Raw genomic sequence first — 23,385 nt, forward strand, 5'->3', positions numbered from 1 at the left:
AGGAGCGATGCTCCTTCACCCACGTGAAAGAGCCAATGCTCTTTTCACAAGTGATATCCCAAAAATAAACTTTATTCAAATATATCTTTCCTTCCTAATGCCATTACATAATATAGAGAGTTAAAATCCAAGAATAGCAACCCTAAATACTTGCCTAACAATTATTCTTCATCTTCTGACTAAAGCAACATAAATAAAAAGTAGAAACATGACTAAAACTTTCCTAAAATAGTAATCCCATAATAGCCCTATACCATATCCGTAAAACGTCTATTAACTTACGTAAATCAAGTCCAAATCGCGTAATCTTGGGCTCTTTAGATAGGTAATCGAAAAACCTGTCTAGAAATACCAAAATAAAGCTAAATAGACAAGTTTTGACATCCCAAAAAAATACCACAAATAAATGACGAAAATAAGAAATAAAAAATAAAAGATTTGATCAACGCCATGCGTTATGTATCATTCACCCCTGCTTGAAGAAAACTCGATCTCGAGTTTAGGCCATCGTCCTCCAAATCTGGTTTTCGGCTTTGCACCAGCCTTCCATTCTTTTTTAATCTTTTCTTGATACCTTACATGAAGCTTCTTTTTTTTTTATTTTTAAATAATGATTCCTTACATGAAGCATAGCCATGAAAAGGGCTCTCGAAGGCACTCTCAGATCCATAACCGTCTTCTCATGGATGCGGGCTTCGAGTAGTGCTAACCATGTGTGAAAGTCTTCACTTGTTGTTGGTGTTTTTCGTTCTCCGTGGCTCGATCAGGTTGGCCGATATTAGGTGTGGCGACTTCTTCATCTCGTCGTGCATTCGTCGGAGATCCCTTGTGCTCTGATACCAACTGACGCAGGGAGCTTGAGAGCAGCAATAACAAGATGGAGGTCAACACAAGCAGCAACTAAAATAATCTCGTGGGAGTTTGAAAGCCCATGCCACAGTTTGGAGAAAAACTCCAATATAACACGTGAAAGGAGCGATGCTCCTTCACCCACGTGAAAGAGCCAATGCTCTCTTCACAAGTGATATCCCAAAAATAAACTTTATTCAAATCTATCTTTCTTTCCTAATGCCATTACATAATATAGAGAGTTAAAATCCAAGAATAGCAACCCTAAATACTTGCCTAACAATTATTCTTCATCTTCTAACTAAAGCAACATAAATAAAAAGTAGAAACATGACTAAAACTTTCCTAAAATAGTAATCCCGTAATAGCACTATACCATATCCGTAAAATGCCTATAAATTACCCAAATCAAGTCCAAATCGTGTAATCTTTGGCTCTTTAGATAGGTAATCGAAAACCTTTCTAAAACACCAAAATCAGGCTAAATAGAGTCTTTTGACGTCCCAAAAAAAATACCACAAATAAATGACGAAAATAAGAAATAAAAAATAAAAGATTTGATCAACACCATGCGTTTTGCATCAGAACTAGTCAGTAGTATTCCGTATTTCCATTCAAAGTTGCATTATATGGGCTTCAGGCAATTCAATCTTCAAGAACTTTAAAAGAGGAGATATCCAAGACTAGTGCAAGGACCTTCGACATGTAGAAGGAATGTTCACATGCTCAAATGCATCTCGTAACCTTCGAAATAATAGTAAATATGGATCATGTGCTCTGATCCCACAACTTTAGAAGTGTATCACTCTAAAAGGCATAAATGGCCGCAATAGCATATTTCAGTTGGGAAGCCATCACATATTGGATGGTCTACACATATCAAAGAAAATGCTGATAAACGGTTAACAATATCTTATAGTCCCATGTGACATTATTTTTCTAATTTTATTTTGAAATCTCAAGCGCAGAAAGCATACATACAGTTACTGGTAAAATGTGGCTCCATGTAACATGTTCTTGCAATAGCCATAAGGTCTAAATGTTGATTGATGTTGCTACTGTGTTGGGTAGAAACCATTCACAGTCATTCCACCATCAACCGAAATAACCTGCCCAGTAATGTATGAAGCCGCAGGCATGCAAAGGAATGCAACCAGAGATGATACCTCATTTGCCTCTCCGATACGCCTAAGAGGAGTGCGGGAGATTATACCATTTGTAAATTCCTCATTTTTAAGCGACTGTAGAAAGGAATAAACAGAAAAATTAGCAATGTGGTCGTGAGGAACATGGTCTAGAAATTTCTTTTTAGATTTTAAGGGTTCTGAAAATGGAAACATATCAAATGTATGATTTTATTAGGGAGATGATAAAGCCACCCTTTTGTTTACATAGACCATCCCCCTTGTAGCAGTTCTACAGGTGGGTGGAAAGGGGGTGCATTTATCGTCACCCTTTTATTTAGTTGAATTTTTCAGAACAGCAAAAAAGAGAGGAAAGAGTACAAACAAATCTAGACAAAATAAGATAACAGCTATGTTCGGGTGTCAACGGATTCAATTCAGATCAGATCCACCTATGTCTGAGTCACAATCCATCTGGATCCCTTATCGGTGGGATCCTATCCGAAGTGTTATTTGGATCCTACTTTCAATATATTGGGTCACGGTCCATTTCATATCGGACCTTCCATCAGAGTTTCCTAGGTCCTTCCTATGTTTTTTTTTTTGAGATGGTAGCCAATTAATTGATAAACGATCGACGTGGTCAAAGTACAAGAGAAAATACCAAATAGGAATAGGAGATGAACGCACGTAAGCCAATATAGAAGATTAAGGGGGGAGGGAATCATAACGAGCAATCACCTACATATGTTGTACACATAATTTTAGAAAAGTCAGAATGTTTTGTCCACTATTAGTGTGTGTCTATGCAGTTCATTCAGTTCGAATTAGTCTCTTATCTGTGACTAATCTAAACTTCTAAATAAATAAAATAGTGCTTGTAAACGAAGGAATTAATTTGAACAGCATACAAGAATCTAGCCTCTGAGGCTAGGTATTAGCCCACAAAATACTTTCATTTACAATATAAAAGGTATTTTCATAAAGCAATTAAAGCAATTTCTATGATTCTTAAGATTGTTGGTGGGTACAGCAGAACTTGAGGGGGTTTCGATAGCCATAAAGCAATTTCTATAATTCTTAAGATTGTTGGAAATATTTAGGTTTAATTGATCCGTAATATGGCTAAACCGATTTTGGGACTGTTGGATATGTAAAACTAAATACTAATTAAAATGGGAGGTAGATAGCACTTATGATTTTGAAGATAAAACCCCTTTTGAAAAACCGATTGTTGAAGGAAGAAGGCTGAGTTGTTCCACTTGGCCACTCTCCTCAAGAATCGTATTTGTCCTCTACCGTGCAACCGGGATCTGCGAATCGATGCTTCAAGATAAAACAGCCAGCAGGCTCCAGTAGTTGTGCACTCGCTTACTCGTCCTCTTCGAACCACTTTGGAACTATGCTCAGATACGGAATGGAAATGGAGTGAATAGAGAGCAAAAAGCTTGAGGAAATCGTTTTCTGCAAGTCAGAATCTTTCTGTGTATCAGTGTATTTTGGGCGTTGAAGAAGCCCTCTTCTTATAGAGGAAGAGATGCCCTTTGAAGAGAAAACGTCTCCCTCCAATAGTCACTTCTTGTGGCTGTTTGGAGAAGACAACCACAAAGCTTTTTGAAAACAGTAACAAAATTAAAGGGTGTAATTTAAAACCGTTTAGGAAATTAACTACAGTTAAGACGAAAATTAAAACCCATTTTTGGGAAATAAAAAGATAGTTTTTATTTAAACCCAAACCCAAACCCAAACCTGGACCTCAGACCACGGACTAAAGCTACGGGCCAGCTCGAGCGCTCATGTGTGTTTCATATGTATTCTGGTTCTTGTTAAAATAAGCTCACCAAAACAAATCCAATGCCCCTTGAAAGGCCCAAGCCTTTGTCTCCACACCACCTCTTATATGGAGGCAAAAGTTCCCTCAACTTTCCAATGGGGGACTAAATGCTTTGCATTGGAGTTCAAACCCACTCACCCAACACACATGGTCTTGGGTTCAAGTTTCAAGACACCACAAAAGACAAGGAGTTTAAACTTTAAAGAGCACGAGAGGGATTCTTTATTTTGAATCTTCCCTCCAAAATTTAATACTAACACAGGTTTTACTATCTACGAACTATTCACATCACGATTCACATGAATAGTTACATATCACATGTTATGATCCCCATATATGTGTAAAATATGAACATAAACTTTGCAAACTAATCCGCTACCCACCTTTCCTTACCATCCTACCAATTCAACTTCAACTAATCCTTCTAAAAATAAATAAGGTCCAACCTAAAAATGAAATCCTAAGACCAGAATCTAGTTTAATGATGATGAAGAGAGATGTCAAGAAAATTGGGCCCAAGTCCAACACACTTTGTGTCACCCCATGAACCCAAAAACTTTGACCCTTGGTTTCACGAACAGGTCAGTCGACTTGTATAGGATAAATTAATTATCTATTAGATGAATAGTTTGTCAATTTTAACTCTAACTCTTTCTTATGTAAAAAATTGATTGTGAGAGTGACCTTTAAAGTCATATGTGCTGATGAGTTTATGATAGAAACTATGATTTGTGAACACTGACAAGAGTGTCGTGTGTCGACACGTACACGGAGTGTCGGACACGGCAACCCCAAAACTTTAGAAATGGGGACACGGCTAAAATAGAAAGTATATATAACCATGATTTGTGGATATGGATTCTTGTGTCCAGTTTCAACATGGATACGAGTTGTCTAAATTAGGTAAACACAATATTCAATAAAAAAACAGAATGTCACACCTGACACAGTACAAACATGTCCACACACCCACATTAAGTCTAACACTTCCAGCAATACAAGTAAAAGTGTCCAAAGGAATGTAGACATGCGTGTCGTGTCGGACATGTGAGTCGGCAATAAATTCGAAGTGTCGGCCAAATCATAGGATAGAAACAACAGAGGAAAAAAAATTAAGAACCAAACAAATCATAACAATATTTACATCAAAGTGGAAAACTGTATATTTCCAGCTTCACAATCATTGAACAACCTTTATAGCAGATTAAACAATGCCAAGTGCCAAACAAATTTACAGGAATAGAGTAAGGAGAAAGGTTTAAGTTGTTGAATCAGATACAGAACATAAGGGGGAATAATCTTACATTTTCCACAAGTGAGGTTTTGATATACCAAGGTGCAACACAATTAGTCCGAATGTTGTCTTTCGCCCACTCACACGCCAAATTCTTCGTGATTTGATTAATTGCTCCTGAGAAGAACATACAAGCACAGATCATAAACTACTGCACTTTCCTATTCTCAGTTCAACATGTAAGATCATGAGCAAATCTTTTTTTTTTTTTTTTTTGAACGGTAAGATCATGAGTAAATCTCTTTTTTTTTAATGGTAAGATCACGAGTAAATCTATGACTCCAGGTAAGCATTACCTTTAGTTGCTGCATAAATGGTTCCAGCGCTTACAGCTACCACACCACAAACAGAGGAGATGAAAACAATGTTTCCCATTCCTGACGCTTTTAGAAGAGGATGTGAAAGTTGGCATAGATGGTAAGCAGAATCAAAGTTGGTGGCCATTATAGATGAGAATTCCTCAGTAGTATAATCGACCGTGGGTTTCATTATATTTGTCCCAGCATTGTTTATCTAGTACCAGACAATCAGACATCACAAGTTAACAATTCCGTCGTTTGGGTACTAAGAAAAGCTCTAAAACCAAGATGCATTTGATTGTATTCATACTGAAATAAAAGTATTTATAAATTTTCCATCGCATACTAGAGTTCCATAACGGGAAAGACATGGGATGGAACTGCTCTACTCGTATGAACTCGCTAAATAAAATGAAAGCTCTTAGAATTATATGCAAATGATAATAGAGTCATGAGGGTGGCGCATAAACAAGGATAAAGAGAAAAAATCCCAGGTTTATGTTTTCATATTTAGTCTAGAATGCCTAATTCTATAGACACCTTGCTCTGTTCTAATAACAAACCTATCGATGACGAAAAGTCGAAAACCCACAGCTAACACCCAAGCAATGACAAAGTACCATTGTTTTAAAACGGAACAGGAAGCCAAATGGGTTTGGTAAGAGATGGGAAATTAAATAGTCTTTATATTTATCCTTTATGGATGTTTCTTCAAGTCATTAGTGAAGTAATTACGATTGAGCCTACCCTAATGGCATCTTTTGTAATTTAAATGAATTAATATATATATATTTTATGAGATTTGCTAGGGACCATCGTAGAAGGCATTTTGCGGACCGGCTGTTGCATGAGAGAGCAGCCACCTCAGATGAATTAAACGAATAAGACAATCTATTGAAAAGTGAGCCTATGTAGTACCATGCAAAATATCTTGACTACATAAAGATTCTTCAGCGATTCCATTTTTAACTGTAAACCAAATTTGTAGAGGTGGCAATATGTTTTGCTCCATCTGGGTAGAAGTGCTGGATTTCATCAAATTTTTTTGTTGGTGTTAGAGAGATCCCTTTTTCATTCTTCCTCCTTTAAGCTTGTTTCCCTTTGTATTTCTGCATTGAATTTGATTCAGTGGCGGAAAGAGACAAGCTTCTATTTTTTTGCTGATTTATTGATCCTCACCGACAAATTTATATTTACAAGTTTGCCCTTTGCGGAGATCGGCGATCGCCAAACCACTAAGGATAGCTATTCCCGTCTCGAACATCCACAAAAGTGTAATCCTTTCGCCGGGAGTAGTTGTCTTAGCCAAGTCATCTCTACAATAGTAGACACCAGGACTCCCTTCAATATCACCTACAATAGTAGGAGATCTTGGAGAGAGAGAGAGAGAGAGAGAGAGAGAGAGAGAGAGAGAGAGAGGGAGAGCAATTCACGTGGCTTGAATTTCTATTCACTTCAAATGCATTACAACCCTAAACACATGTATATATAAGCTCTAAAATTACATAAATTATAATAATGACATTAATGATCTGACAAAACACAAGATAGTGCATGCATCATATTGACTCATGTGTTATTTCTAGCGGATGCCGCTAAGGTAGGATAATATAGGAAATAAAAGTGTGGAGAAGTGATGAAACCCTAACTTACAAATTGAAGAAAATAGGGCATTTGAGATTTTCACATTTTTAATGAGGAAAGGGAGAAAGATGAAAGAATTCGACGAGAAAATAAAGAGATTTGATGCAGAGATGTAGAAAACACAAGATAAAAGGAGATGGAGGAACCGAGGAACCATAACTCTTGAAAACAGAACTTAGTGCTTTGAGATTTTTTATTTGATCTAAAGATGTAGAGAGCACAAGAGAAAATATGACCGAGGGAACATTTTGAGGTTTTTGAATTGTGGGAGATCTTGTGAGGTTCTTGCTCACATATACCTATTTTTGCTAACTTAATCCTAACTTCAGTTAGGGCCCGTTTGGATACCTCATATTTTGTATTTGGATTTGGAATTGAGTTTTGAATACAAAATGAATAGATCTGCCAGCTCATGTTCCGAGAGAGAGAGAGAGAGAGAGAGAGAGAGAGAGAGAGAGAGAGAGAAGCGGGTACTTCCTAGTGGAGGGGAGAGGTTGAGGAGCAAAGAGGGTGAAGGAAACTGCCAGATCTGTGGATTTCCAATTACTTATTTCCACAGCATCTTTGGAAATCTGATTTTTTTCACTGTCAATCGCTGATTTGGAAATCCAAGGATTTGATCCGGATCCAAATCACAATGCAAAATGGGCTGCAAATGTGAGAAATCCAAATCAAAATCTTCTCGACAGCCAAACGGGCCCTTAATGAAATAAGAAATATTCAACTTAAAAGGGAAATTCGACCAAGGAGAAAGAGCAAACCTAGAAGCATTGGAAAAGAGAACTTTAGATGAAAAATAGAGAGAAATACAAAGATGGGTGAAAAAAACTTTCATTTTAACTTAGCTTTGCTAACTTAATCCCAACTTCAATTGATGAAATAATATAATGCACATGTTTTTAGTTGGGTTGCTAAAGATGCCTAATTTGAGTGACCTCTTTATCTTAGAACCTCACTTAAAGTGTTGACTAGAGCCTTAATTTAAGTGAGTTCAATGCTTTTTTTTTTTAATAAGAAAGTGAGTGAGTTCAATGCTAGCAAAAGAAAATAAGAAATGTTCAACCAAGGAGAAAGATCAAACCTAGAAGCATTGGAAAAGAGAACTTTAGAAGAAAACTAGAGAGAAATACAAATGATGGGTGAAGAAAACTTTGATTTCAACTTAGTTTTGTTAACTTAATAAGAAGAAGACAATAATGGTGCTAAGGAGAAGATTAAATCAATTATGGTAATAAGAGAATACGAAGAAAGAGAAAAGAGGGCTTACAAAGGAACAAATAAAGAGAAAGAAATTCCTTTGTTGTAGATCATATTCAACCCTTTGGTGCTTGATCCCTAGGCTTTGATAGATTAATAGCGTGTAAAGAATCTTAAGGCCAGTGATGTGAAATCTAGAAGAGAAAAAGAATGTGGAGACCTTCGCGAGCAGCGTAATAATTGGTCTCTTCATTAACATTTGAGAACAAATAAGATGGCTTTTACACAGATGATACTCAAAAGAAAAAAATACCCTTAATTAAGGGGCACCACCAAGACATTCACCATATGGCCCTATAACATACCATACAGATATTTCTAAATTCTGACATATACTCCTACTGAATGTGATAATACACAAGAGTTTATAATTTTTATTTTACTAAATTGCCCACTTATCTTTCAAAGCTTATAAAATAGGTAAATTATGTGTTGATAAAAAATAAGAAATAAAATATAAGCTACAATTTATAGACTATATATATATATATATATATATATATATTTTTTTTTTTTTTTTTTTTATAGACTATATTTATATACTTCCATACAACACGTTCTTATCTCTTTAGTTCACTCAAATTTTAAATGCTCTTCATTCCAGATTTTTCACACTATAAAAAACATCCTTTCATGAAATCTGAGCCTGATTCAACTGTTCCCACATAAGCTAGGCAAGCAATTTGATTTTTCCATTCAAATAATTTTTTAAAATACACAAAACTAGAAAATGTTCTTCGGTATTTTGGACAATATCTAAACTTTTTTCTCAAGCAAAAGCCTTTAGATATTGGTACTACCCAAAACCATAGATAAATGTTTGTTCTTTGCTATTTTGACTCTGGAAAATTCCTTTGCAATTCCTCACTTTATACTGGGTTTCCTCAAGAAACCAAGTTGACTCATATGAGCCTTAAATCCAAATCTCAACAACATGAGGTCACAATAGATGATGTGAGGGACCCATTAGTTTTTGTTTCAAAATAATATTGCAGGTTAGGTGATATGATGCGATCTGCGCATGTTTATTACGAATCCCAAAGGAACAAATGACAATCGTATCCCAGTTCATATCTTTCCACTGACACCCTCTGAAAATTGTTGATAAAAGAGGCCTCGCTTAGTAGGTGTTGCAAGAGAGATTAGAGAGAAAGAGAAAGTGAGTTGGGCATCTCCCCCACACTCATTTATTAATAATAATGAAGAGAGAAGTACAATGACCAAACTGCCCATAGACTTGTAGGCTTATTCTAACACTCCCCCTCAAGCTGGAATGTATAAATCATACAATCCTAGCTTGTTACATATATCGCTAAGCTTGGATTTATTCAATGGTTTTGTGAACATATCTGCCAACTGTTCTACAGAACGAGTTAATACAACGCGTATCTCCCCTTTCTGAATCCTCTGACGAATGAAATGACAGTCGACTTCGATATGTTTAGTTCTCCCATGGAAGACATGATTTGTCGCAATATAGATGGGTGCCCTGTTATCACAATATAACTGTGAAGGAGAGGGAGACCCAATACCAATCTCAGTTACGAGTGACCTCAACCAAATAATCTTAGTCGTAGTATGCGCCATGACTCTGTATTCTGCTTCTGCACTCGATTTTGCAATGACATCCTGTTTCTTACTTCTCCATGAAACCAGGTTACCTCCAACAAAGGTACAATACCCGGTAGTCGATCTTCTATCAACAGGAGATCCAGCCCAATCAGCATATGAGAACCCCTCAATCCGTGTATGACCATGCCGTTTGACTAGTAATCCTTTCCCTGGAGCACCCTTCAGATACTTGAGAATTTGAACCACTGCGTTCCAATGAGATGTGCGAGGAGAGATCATGTACTGGCTAACTACCCCAACGGCATAGGATATATCAGGACGAGTAACAGTAAGGTATATGAGCTTGCCCACAAGTCTTCTATACCTACCAGGATCTTTCAACGAATCACCCTCTTCTGGAACCAGTTTCACATTTGGATCCATGGGTGCAGCTACTGGTTTCACACCAAGATTTCCTATCTCTTCTAGCAAATCAAGAACATACTTCCTCTGAGATAGAGATAAACCACGAGAGGAGTACGCAACTTCTATCCCGAGAAAGTATCTGAGACGTCCCAAGTCCTTTGTTGCAAATTCTTTTTGTAAGAAGTCTTTCAATTTTTGAATTCCCCCTGAGTCACTGCCTGTAATAATGATGTCATCGACGTATACAAACAACATAATGCATCCTGCTGAGGACTGATAGCTGAATACTGAGTGATCTACAGCACACTGTTTGAGACCAAATCTCATAACTACCTCACTAAATCTACCAAACCAAGCACGTGGTGACGGCTTTAACCCATAAATCGCTTTTCTGAGTCGACAGACAGATGAGGACAACTCCCCCTGAGCAACGTAACTTGGCGGTTGCTCCATATACACTTCTTCAAGGAGGTCGCCATGCAAAAAGGCGTTCTTCACATCTAGCTGGTGAAGAGGCCAACCATTATTAACGGCGAGGGAGAGTAGAACACGGACATAAGGTATCTTCGCAGCTGGAGAAAACGTCTGATGGTAGTCTACACCGAATGTCTGAGTGTAACCCTTTGCCACTAGACGTGCCTTCAGTCGATCAACCGTGCCATCAGGAAGATACTTAATGGAGAATACCCATCGGCAGCCAATTGGTCGTGTGCCGGCAAGTAGAGAGACAAGATCTCATGTGCTGTTAGACTGAAGAGCGCCCATTTCAAGGTCCATTGCAGCTCGCCAGCCTGGGTGTAGGAGAGCCTCATCCAAAGACTGTGGTAACACAGCAGAAGACATAGACAAGACAAAGCTTTTGAAAGGGAGAGTTAGGCGATCATAAGAAATGAAATTAGAAAGCGGGTGAGCAGTAGAATGGGAATGAGTACGGGAAGCAATATGAGAGTCAGATATCTGATGAGAGGGTAAGAAGATCTTTGGTTTGGAGGACGATTTCTCGGTGTGCGAGGGATGTGCCTGCTGTGGACGATGTTTATATTGGACTGTAATAAGGGGGCGATATACCCTGGGAGCACACGAGTCGACCTGTCCAGGAGGGAAAGCAGGAGGATGTGCAATAGGAGTAGTAGGAATGGGAGAAAGCTCAGGAAGAGAAATAGTAACCTCAGCTTCTGATCTGACATTGGAAGGACCAGAGGAAGAGCCAAAGAATGGTTCTGATTCGAAAAATGTGACGTCAACTGATACATACCATCAGCGCAGACGTGGACTGTAGCAACGGCATCCTTTCTGGGTGTGAGAGTAACCCAGAAAAACACACCGTTCTGAACGAGGATCCATCTTATCACGGCCAGGACCCAAATGATGAACAAAGCATACGCAGCCAAAGACACGCAGCGTAAGTGGGAATGGGTCCTGATGTGGATAAACTATGTGAAATGGAGAATCACCATGAAGCACCGAAGACAGAAGACGGTTGGATAGGAAACAAGCAGTGAGAATGGCGTCAGACCAAAAAGATTTAGGAACCTGCATCTGAAAGAGGAGTGTGCGAGCCACCCAAGTAGATATCGCAATTTCCTTTCAGCAACGCCATTCTGCTGCGAAGTGTACCTATAGGATGATTGATGAAGGATGCCATGAGAAGAGAGATAGTCCTGAAAGCCATCAGTAATAGGGAAAAACGCACGAGCATTATCAGTACGCCGGCATTTAAGATTAGTACTGAATTAATTTTTTATTTCATCATGAAAAATTTTAAAAGCAGAGAAGACCTGAGAGCGGTCTTTCAGAAGATACAACCAAGTCATGCGTGCGTAATCATCAATAAAAACCACAAAGTAATGGAATCCATTTTTGACGTGACCCGAGAAGGTCCCCATACATCGCAATGAACTAACTGAAATAAACTATCAACCTTAGTAACGACTAGGGAAGGGAAAGACACTCTATGATGCTTCTCGAGTTCACAAGACTGACAATGAAAATGAGAAATAGAACTAGGAACTAAAGATGTCTGCCTGAGATGCTGAACGGAGGGGTGACCCAGTCGACAGTGCCACTAAAAGGCATCGACGGAACTGTGTAAGGCTGACGAAGAAGGGGTGCAGTCAAGACGGTACATGCCATCCACCTCACGACCCGATCCAATCGTCCTCCCAGTCGAAATATCCTGAAAACGACAGTCAGAAGGATAGAATGAGATAGAGCACGACAGATTTTTCGTAATTTGGCTAACAGATAATAAACTAAAAGGAGACCTAGGTACACACAAAACAGCAGATAGAGGGAGATTAGGTGAAGGACAGGTGGTACCAATACCAGTAATAGGTATAGTGGAACCATCAGCTAAAGTAATAGATTGAAAATCAGATGGAAAGGAGCGAAAAGATGAGAGCTGTGATGAGTTACCAGTCATGGTTTGAGGCTCCTGAGTCAATAATCCAGGACCCAGAGCTAGAGAGTATCGTAGTGTGTGAACTACCTGGCTGGGCAAAGCCTGCAGTGGCCTGGGAGGCACTCTGTCGAAGACGCTGGAGCTCCTCATAGTCTGCCCTCGTGAAGAAGAATGAGTCATAAGCAGAAGTAGAGGCAGGGGCAGAGGATACTGTGTCAGACGAACCAGAGGTGCTGAGGTGGGCTGATCGGGACGGGTGATGTTCTGGATGCAGTGTATAACAAGTCTCAATGACATGGCCATCGCGCTGGCAGTGAGTGCAATAAGGACGATCATGCCCATTGCCAACACAGCCACCACCACGGCCACAGCGTCCACGAGCCCGGAAAAAAGAACCATCACCCCAGGAAGGACGAGTACCACCACCTCCACCATATGCGAGCCGAACTATTAGAAGTAGGACGGGAGGGGGTCTTGCCAACACACTGCTGGGCACGGAAATAGACCTCGCGCAACGAAGGAATATTGCCAGAACCAAGAATCTGATGGTGCAGATGTGTAAACTCGGGGCCTAGGCTCTCAAGATAGTGTACGACACGAATATGTTCCCGTTGACGCCGGAGAACATGAACATCAGAGGTGAGGGGCATGAAAACATCAAGCTGCTGGCATAATGAGATGAACTTCCCATAATGGGCCTCAAGTGACATGTCGCCACGACGGAGCCGCATCCACTCAGAGTAAGTAGAGTAGATGCGAGTCAGGTTCTCAGCCCCAGAATACGTCACGGCCGTGTGATCCCAGACCTCTTTTGCAGTCGGAAGAAGAATCACAGTAGAATAAATGTCTGGAGTCATACTCTGCCATAGGAGACTCCGAATCAGCGCATCTTCCTGTTCCCAACGTGTATACAGAGGATCCTTTAGCGAGGGAGGATCCTCGCGAAGAAAGCGTACTTTACCCCGGCCAAGAAAGTATGTCTCAATCGCAACCTTCCAGGGTAAGTAGTTGGTTCCATCAAACTTGGCAATATTCAACTGTGGATAGGAATTTTCCACAGGTGCCAATTGAGAAGACGAAGAAGAAGCCGAGGGTGTGGATGAAGCACTGACCTCAGTGGTTATGCCAATAGAAGAATCAACAATGACGGGAGGATCCATACCGATAGGAAATCTAGACAAACAGAGAAACTACTACCCACAGCAAAAGAAAGATGAGAGACGAATAGACAGAACCAATTAATGCAGAGAGATAATCATATGACAATATCCCAAGTGAAGGACAAGAAACTAGAGAAGCCCATAAAGGAACAGGAAGAGGCTAGGGAAAATGAAAGACAAAAAAAGAAAAGTGTTCAGCACATAGATCGAGGAGATGAAGAAGACGCGAAATTAAGGATAGATGAGAAGAAGAAGGCTTGTAGAGAGTAAAATAGCGTAGTTGGGTTGGAGGGGGGGTGTGGGGGAGGGAAATTTTTTTTCTGGGGAGGCCGGGGGGGGGGGGGGGGTGCGAGGGCTGGGGGGTCGCGGCCAAGGTTTATGATACAGGTGAGAGGGCCGCGGGGGGCTGGGGGTAGCAAGGGTGTGGGGTGCAGGTGAGGAGGTCGCGGGGGGCTGGGGATAGCAAGGGAGGGGCACGACGGTGTGTGGGGGCTGGGGGTTGCAGTGGGGTGGCGCGGGCTGTAGAGAGGGGTGGTTGTGCTGGAAGATGGAATGGGGGCTGAGAGAGAGAGAAAGAGAGGGTTAGGGTGAGGAAGATGATGGAGTGAGAGAGATGATGAAGGTTAGGGTTTTCGGAGAGACGGAGAAGATGGAGGCTACGGAATTTCCCTAGGGATCAGAAACCCTAGGACTCTGATACCATGTTGCAAGAGATTAGAGAGAGAGAAAGTGAGCTGTGCATCTCCCCCTCACTCATTTATTAATAATAATGAAAAGAGAATTACAATGACCAAACTGCCCATAGACTTGTAGGCTTATTCTAATAGTAGGCATTGGACTACCTGAATTAGTAAATCTATGCCAACCTCCAAGACTTGCAATGAGTGTCTCAACCGGACAATCCTAACCATCTGATCATTAGCCTGGAAACCATGTTTAGGAAAAATATGACCAATAGTTCATGCTCAACGGGCTAAACTCCTGATGGGGACCATCCTTGGGCCCATATTCTAATTTTTGTGTGTCTTTTAGGTGTTTTTAAGTCCTTTAAGTTATAGGATGGGTATCATAGTCTTTTTCCATCAAAATCATGATGTTCTTTGAGTTATGAGTGTTTTAATTAGGGTCCACATATGTATTATAACGGTAAAAATAGAGACTAGGATTCACATCAACTCCGTTGTTCAAAGTTAGCATCATCTAATCAGTGTTATACTTGGGCATTACCCTATGTATAGTCAACCTCAACAGATGACAGTCACCACAAATCTACGGCATTGATTAGCTGAACTACCAATTCAGGTAGTACCACGACTACCTTCTCTTCCCACAATTTTTTGAAATGGATTTGCACAATATTATTGAGGATAAATAAGGGCGGGGTTGTGGGGATTTGGAGACTATGGACCAGTCATAGGTAATGGTTCGGGTGCATGGAAGTCCATAATCTTCCCCCATTAATATATTTAGAGCAAATAAAAACAGATGATTTTACCAAAAAAGATTATATGATATCAAGATACAGTCTCCAATTCATTCCAGCTATAAATTCCAAACCCCACTAAGGTAAAACCAACACAGGCTGTATAGTTCATAAGAGTAAACAGTTTTAGATGCTAAAACAATTGGATTAAAAACAAATCCCAGAACTTACAAGGATGTTGAGCTTCCCTTGGAAAATCGAAGACACTTTCTCCACCAATGCTTCACGGTCCGCTCGGGATGTCATGTCACAAACGGATCCTGTGACATGAAAACCCAAATCCTTCCATTTCTGCAGGCATTGCTCAAGTTCATCTTTGTTCCGAGAACACGTATGTATTGACGCCCCGAATCCAGCTAATTCCTCAACCACAGCATGTCTGATCATAAGCAACAAGGACAGAATTTAAAACTACATCTTTCAATCAAGCCCCAGCGATTAGGGTGACTTCTGTAGCATTTGGGTAGTAAATTCAGAAAGAGGTTGTAATAGTACTACATCCGGATTGCAACGAAGATATAAGCATCCATGGACTATCTATTATTATATTGTCTCTCATTTCTAGTATGAACTACTTCATATCTCCCAAATATAGAGAAGGTAATTGTGCTGCAAATTTGTCTGCTAATTATGCTTGTTTTAAGACTTAATGAAACTTTTTGGAACTGATCGCATCTCCCAAGGACACGATGTTACAATCTCAGATTAGAAAGTCCAGTCTTTCTCTGAACTGAGGAAGAAAAAGAAGAAAAAAGATAGAGTTGGAGGAATTAGAGAGAAGAAAAGAAAGCTTTTTCATTCATCATATCCGTCTCCATGTGACTCTTCCCCTTTAAAAGGAAGTCACAAACATAATGTGTTGTGCTGACATCAATTGTTACTAACTTTGATGCTTTTCTTATCACAAAGGACAAACTACAGAATCTTAACTACTTGGTTTAACAACCTAACTACACATCAACTAACTAGTGCTTGTTTACTGACATAATCCCCTATCCATACTGGTTTATTTATCACTCTGCTCTCTCTGTTTCTTCCTCTCTGCTTTTGCTGAATGGCCAACTCCTCTTCACTGTAATGGATCTCCTTCTCCACTGTCACCTGTTCACTATCATTGCCCATCCCTTGAAAAGTAACCTTGTCCTCTAGGTTGAAGTCAGGATAGTCCAACTGAAGCTCGTTCAAATTCTCCCAAGATGTGTCCGGTAGAAGGCCACTCCATTGTACCAATACTTGGGTGACTGGCTGATCTTGGTGGAAAATAATTCTCTGCCCCAAAATAGCTAGAGGTGAAATTAGAGGTTGATTATTGACACCCTGGACAGGTAGAACGCAAGGTAATTGTGGAGCTGGTCCATGATATGGTTTGAGTTGTGAAATATGGAAAACAGGATGAATGCGACTACCTTCAGGTAATTGCAATTTGTAAGCCACCTTACCTACCTGGCTATTATCTCATAAGGCCATAAAACCTCTTGCTCAGCTTGTGAGAAGATCTCTCTACAACGGAATGTTGCGGATAAGGTTGGAGTTTCAGCAAAACCCAAGTACCAACATCAAATTGTTTATCAATGCGTTTTTGTCTGCCAAGCATTTCATCCTTGATTTAGCTTGGGCCAAACTACTCCGAAGCTTAGCTAAAACAACACCTCTCTGTCTCAGCTCAGAATCAACAGCTTCAATAGGAGAAGAACCTGTAATGTATTGTGGCAATGCAAGAGGTGGTCTGCCATATACAGCTTCAAACGGTGTCATTTGTATGGCACTATGGAACGAAGTATTGTAAGAATATTCAGCCCATAACAAATAATTGTGCCACTGTTTCAGATTATCTTGAGAAAATGCTCGCAAATATCGTTCTACACAGCGGTTTAAAACTTCTGATTGTCCATCCGTTTGGGGATGGTATGCAGATGAGAGATTTAAGCATGTGCCACTCAATTTAAAAAGTTCGGACCAAAATTTACTAATGAAAATGTGATCTCGGTCAGACACAATAGACTTAGGCATGCCATGGAGTTTAACTACCATTTCTGTAAATAGTGTAGCTACCTTGACAGCATTGAAGTTTGTTGGTAGTTCACCCAAATGAGCATATTTTGACAATCGATCAATAACCACGTAGATAGTAGTATAACCATTGGATATAGGTAATCCAGTAATAAAATCCATCGCAATATCTTCCCAAATCATGTTAGGTATTGGTAAGGGTTGTAACAATCCGAGTGGCAGGTTAGTAGCATATTTAGTCTGTCGACAAACTAAACAATCTTTCACAAATTGCTTAACATCAGCCCGTATGTTAAACCAGAAAAAACTGGCAGAGACTTTTTTTAATAGTCCGTAATACTCCTTTATGACCTCCTAGTAGTGTATTATGAAATTCATAAATGATTTGGGATCGCAACGGAGATTTAGAACTGAGAAATAACCTGTTGTTGTGAAATAGAAGCCCATTCTGCTTAGTAAACTTTGGTGCCGCAACTCCCTTGCAAACATGATCATGTATGTCAAGCAACTAAGAATCAATAGTATTCTCATGTTGAAGCTGAGCCGAAATGTCAAAGACCGATTTTGAAACCACTAATTGCATCTGTCATGGATGCTCAGTGGCTACAACAGAGGAAGTATCCTCGACTCTGGACAAAGCATCGGCGGCCTGATTCTCTTTGCCTGCTTTATACACAGTGGAATAGTTGTACCCTAGCAATTTACAAAGGTATTGCTGTTGTTCTGGTGTTTGAATAACCTGCGCCATCAGATTCTTTAAGCTTCTATGATCCTTATATATTGTAAATCTTCGCCCTCAGTAAATATTTCCGCCATTTTTTAACTGATTCTGTGATAGCAAATAATTCTTTTACATAAGCTGAGGCTTTGGACATGGTGGGAGACATCTTCTTACTGAAATAGGCAACTGGGTGCTTATTTTGCATGAGAACTGCTACAATGGCGATGCTCGATGCATCTGTTTCCAAAATAAAGTCCTGGGAGAAATCAGGTAATGCAAGGACAAGTAGTTGTGTCATCAAAAGTTTTAAATTGTCGAATGCCAGTAAAAAAAATCTTTCTTTATGAGATTGGTAAGTGGAGATGCAATGGTAGCGTAATGCTTGACAAATCGCCTGTAATATCCAGTAAGGCCAAGAAAACCGCGCAATTTTTTCAGATTTGTAGGTCATGGCCAAACTTGCATTGCATGAACCTCGCGTCTGGATCAGGTTTGACACCATCGCCGGAGACCAGATGACCCAAATATTCAATCTGATGTTGGCAAAAATGACATTTGCTCAATTTAGCAAATAATTTGTTAATAGACAAACAATCCAAAACAGAGCTGAGGTGGTGTACATGATCATCCAAGGACTGGCTATAGATGAGAATGTCATCAAAGAAAACAATGACAAATTTCCGTAGAAAGGGCTTGAATAACCTGTTCATGGTATGTTGGAAAGTTGATGGAGCGTTTGTCAACCAAAATGGCATGACCAAAAACTCATAATGGCCTTCATGGGTTCTAAAAGCAGTCTTATGACAATCTTCATTTTTCATTCGGATTTGATGGTATCCTGATCGCAAGTCCAATTTAGAAAATATAATTGCTCCATGTAACTCATCCATGAGTTCATCAATAGTTGGTATTGGAAATCTGTCCTTCACCATAATAGAATTCAATGCTCTGTAATCCACACAAAAGCACCATGTACTGTCCTTTTTTTTCAACTAACAGAACATGCGAAGAGTAAAGACTATGACTAGGAATTATGATCCCATTCTCCAACATCTCTTGGACTAATTTCTCTATTTCATTTTTTTCAAAGTGTGGATACCTATAAGGCTTCACATTTATTGGAGTTGATCCAGGAATTAAGTGAATCTGATGATCCATGAAGCACGGGTACGGGTATGGGGTGCGGGTACGACACGACACGGGTACATGGGTACGTGATTTTCCAAAAAAATAGGGTGCGGGTACGCCGATATAATAATATATTTTAATATTTTATTATATATTTATAAAAATAAAAATAAAATAATTGGAGAGCAATCAAATAAGAATAACATCACAAAAATGAAAAATTCTAATATTACTCTTCATTTCATAAGTAATTAAGTTCCATAATTCATATCATGAGGCATCAATACATCATTCATTTGAAAAAAAGTCTGTCGCTAGTGTGTTGACCAGTGTGTTGACCAGTGCCTGAGAAGATGAATAATTTTTAGAGACCAAATTATGAGATTTTTTATACCGGACTTTTGGGATTTAATAATGTTTGGACATGATAGATTTTCTGAATTTTTAAAATTTGAAAAATAACCCACCATTTGGAAGTTAAGAAAGTTAAAATTTTGACCCGACCCTTTTTCTGCGAATTTTGTACTAGAACAGGAGAGTTGACTTTTTTCCTTTTAGATTTGGGTCTTGAAACTATTTTTAATAAATCCAAATAGGGGGTATTCTGTTATTTACATGTAAATCTTAAGTAAATGGACATTTACTTAAATGGTTTACATGTAAATACTAAGTATAGGAAATGAGAGAGAAGAAGCAGGAGGGTTTACAAACGAGATAAGAGAAGCAGGACGTGTCGGGTACGCGTGGGTGCGCACCCCCAACGCACCCGACACGAACCCAGTATAAGAAAAATGATTTTTAGTTCTTTAATTATGGGGGTGCGTACCCGGGACGTACCCAGAACGTACCCGCACCCCATACGTGTCGGGTACGGGAGGCCCGGGACAGTACCCGTGCTTCCTAGCTGATGATCAATGTCTCTTGGAGGAGGAAGTTCTGATGGGAGCTAAAAAACGTTTGAGAATTTACTCAAAATGTCAGACACTACTATTGGTAAGTCAACAGGAATTTCGATGGATGGGGAATCCGATTTCGAGAAAGTTGCAACCGTATGGTCAAGGCAAATCAATTGGAAGAAAGAAGCAATTGAATCAGTCTTGGTTAACCCTTTCAGTTGTGTAGCTTTGAGGGGACAAGGATTTAATGATGCCTCACCTACAAGTTTCACAGATTTCCCATTCCAAGTGAATTCCATGGTAGACATCTTTGAAGGAGAGGCAAGGTCACCTTATTGGATTTATGTAAAGCTGATAGCTGCTGTAATATCCTAGGCAAAGAGCCTCCCTTCCTTTCGCTTTGTTTCAGCTTTTGACCTTTGGGAAGGATGGGAGATCATTTGTAAGGAAGGGGTCAGCAAAGAGAAAATCATCCAATCTTGGCATCCTCCTTCAGATGGGCTAATAAAGCTTAACTTCGATGGTTCGTCTCTTGGTAATCCTGGTGAAGCAGGAATTGGGGGTTTATGTAGAAATGACAAGGGCGAAGTTCTTTGGGCTTACTCGAGACCTATCGGAGCTGCGGACTCAAATGAAGCAGAGGTAAGAGCTGCTCATAGTGGGATCAAGCATTTGGATAGCTCGGTGTTTGATAAAATCATAGTGGAAGGGGACTCCTTAAATGTAATTCGTTGGCTTTCGGGGGTGGCGATCCCTCCTTGGAGATTCTTGCCTTTTGTCGAGGAGATTGAGGACCTGGTTCAAGGGTCTTCTATAGTGTTTGAGCATGTAAGGAGAACTGCCAATGCTGAAGCAGATTCTCTAGCTAGGGAAGGTGTTCTTAGATCTGGTTTAGAGTGGTTTGATTACCTTCTTCCTTGAGTTATTGTAGTTTCTTTTTTTCCCTCTTTGTATCTCTTCAGGACCATCTCGGTTCGGTTTTTTATATAATTCTGCCTTATTCAAAAATAAAAAATAAATAAAAAAAATCCAATGGAAACTCGTGAGTCTGCAAACAAAGCTTAACATTAACACATTTCTTAGTACAAAGGAGATATTCACCATTTCCAATAAGGACTTTGAATGGTGAAGTGGGCATGATAGGCCAATTTAGTGATTCAGCTACCCTCTTGTAGGGAATCTAACCGGGTAGAACTCACCCCTAAAAGCTAGCTATTAGAGGGAGGGTGCCCATTCCTTTGTAACCCAGCCCCATCCCCATCACTTTACCTATGTGGGAGTATTTGCTTTTGCGTGGAACTCCAACAATCTCTCCCTCCAAGCGGAAGCAACGTGGACCATCTCGCCCCTCCACGCGGCGGCTAGGTGGGAACCACGAGATCTTCTCTGAGGGAATTCCACCGTCCTCGGAGGCACACCGGGGTTACCGAGATCTTCCTGGGAGTTACCACGCCCCAGCTGTGATACCATTTGTAGGGAATCTAACCGGGTGGAACTCACCCCTAAATGCTAACTATTAGAGGGAGGGTGCCCATTCCCTTATAACCCAGCCCCATCCCCATCACTTTACCGATGTGGGACTATTTGCTTTTGCGTGGAACTCCAACACCTCTCTTTCACAAAGTTATGAGTAGATCCACTGTCAATTAAAACATGAATTGAATTTGTAGCACTAACCCCTGTTACTCGAATTGTTCTTGGGTTATGTTGTCCGACCATAGCGTGAAAACTAATTTTAGCTGATTTTTCTGCTGGTAATTCATCATAATGAGTCAATTGAAAATCATCAGAGCAGTCATCAAGTGAAAGCTCTGTTTCCTCATCTACCGCAGCAAGATGATACAAACATTCACGACAATCATGTCCAGGGAGATATTTCTCATCACAATAGTAGCAAAGTCCTTTCTCCCTCTTTTGTTTCAACTCTTCCCTTGTTAATTGTCTCGTTCGGATGGAAGTTGTTTCAATGGAGGGGCAAGAAGTGCCTTAACAGGCAAGGTAGAAGGATTTGGAAGAATACCCGGTCCTCCTACAAGTTTAGGCCTCATGAAGATCATGGCAACCAACTCCTTTGGAAATAGGGTTGTGAAGGGTTTGATCATGGCAACCAACTCCTCATGTTGTTGCGATTGAGGAAGACACAATTCATTGAGTTGTTGCTGATGGAGTTTGAATTGTTCATCGATCTTTGATTGCGCACGTGTGCTGTCCGCCATTGTCGAAATAGCGGAGAAAGAATCAATGAAAGCACCAATGTTACAAATCTCAGATCAGAAAGTTCAGTCTCTCTCTGAACTGAGGAAGAAAAAGAAGAAAAAACATGAGAGTTGAAGGTATTAAAGAGAAGAAAAGAAAGCTTTTTCATTCTATCATATCTTAAAATTAAGCTTGTTTATTGGTTTGTACAAGGAGAGCGGTGTATCTACCAAAACAAGGAGGGTAAGAAAAGAAAGAGAGTACAGACCCAATTCCTCTGGTACCTCCAGTCACAAGAGCTGTCGCGCCTTCCAGAGACCATCTCCCTAATTTTTCCATCTCCCTCTCTCTCTCTTCCTCTTCAAGAAGTATTAGAGTGGTGCTAAAGTTCGCCTAGGGGTGACGCTTTAAGGCATAGGGTGGAAGAGGGGAAACTCTTTAAAAATAAATTTTCTCGAGATTTCGGCCGAAATTCTCGAAATTCCGAAATTTGTCCGAAATTCCTGATTTCGGAAAATTTCGGTTTCGGTCTCCACCGAAATCTGAAATTTTCTGTCGAAATTTCAAACCATGATCCCAGCTGCACCAGCTTTCAAATCAATTAGAAATAACAACGACTACAAATTAAAGCTACCCGAAATTTCCCGAAAAAGGGTTTTGCGGCCATGGATATCCGTGGACACTTTATTGGACAGGTTTTATATGAGATGAATATATCTAGGTGGTTGATTAATGGTTGGGTCCGAAATGGAGTTGGGTCTAGAAATGGAGTTACAAAAACAAAATGGTGGTAAAGAAAAGTTAGGAAAAATGTGCTAATCCCTTTTTCTTAGTACTCTTCTAGCTTTAACTACAGCCTTTTGCTTGTTGGTAGGCTTTTTTTTAAAAAAAAAAATGTCAGAGGCTGTATATCTTGGATCTCCATCTAGTCTTGTTCGTATTCATCATCATTTAATACATGGCATATAATTCAGCCCATTTCTTATAATGCTTCATCTCCGGTTTGTCACCATTCGATACGTCTTAGCTCCTATTTAAGTAGTTCTTTGCAACTCTTTTGGTAGAATCAGCCGTCATGATTTTTTTAGTTTTCGTCAAGATTAGTTTCATCT

At 39.9% G+C, this 23,385-nt stretch overlaps 1 protein-coding gene across 1 annotated transcript; it reads right to left on the reverse strand.

Annotated features, from left to right (window-relative positions):
- Positions 1–1,601: 1,601 nt before the first annotated feature.
- On the reverse strand, positions 1,602–22,715 carry LOC143880046 (tropinone reductase homolog At5g06060-like). Its single transcript, XM_077382815.1, has 5 exons — positions 22,542–22,715; positions 15,494–15,701; positions 5,398–5,614; positions 5,112–5,218; positions 1,602–2,090 (listed from the first exon to the last, which is right to left on the reverse strand). The coding sequence occupies exons 1-5, from the start codon at positions 22,610–22,612 to the stop codon at positions 1,905–1,907; spliced, it is 789 nt and encodes a 262-aa protein (XP_077238930.1). The 5' UTR covers positions 22,613–22,715; the 3' UTR covers positions 1,602–1,904.
- Between the last annotated feature and the right edge of the window lie 670 nt (positions 22,716–23,385).

The sequence above is a fragment of the Tasmannia lanceolata genome, unplaced genomic scaffold, assembly GCF_043159265.1.
Source record: "Tasmannia lanceolata isolate RefF3 unplaced genomic scaffold, GAP_Taslan_0.1 ptg000006l, whole genome shotgun sequence".
Classification (NCBI taxonomy): Eukaryota; Viridiplantae; Streptophyta; class Magnoliopsida; order Canellales; family Winteraceae; genus Tasmannia; species Tasmannia lanceolata.

Coding starts and splice junctions, on each gene's coding strand:
- LOC143880046 (XM_077382815.1), bottom strand. CDS start 22,612: ATGGAAAAATTAGGGAGATGGTCTCTGGAAGGCGCGACAGCTCTTGTG. Junction 15,702..22,541: donor GGAGGTACCAGAGGAATTGG/GTCTGTACTCTC, acceptor GCTTATGATCAG/ACATGCTGTGGTTGAGGAAT. Junction 5,615..15,493: donor AAGGGAAGCTCAACATCCTT/GTAAGTTCTGGG, acceptor GTCTGGTACTAG/ATAAACAATGCTGGGACAAA.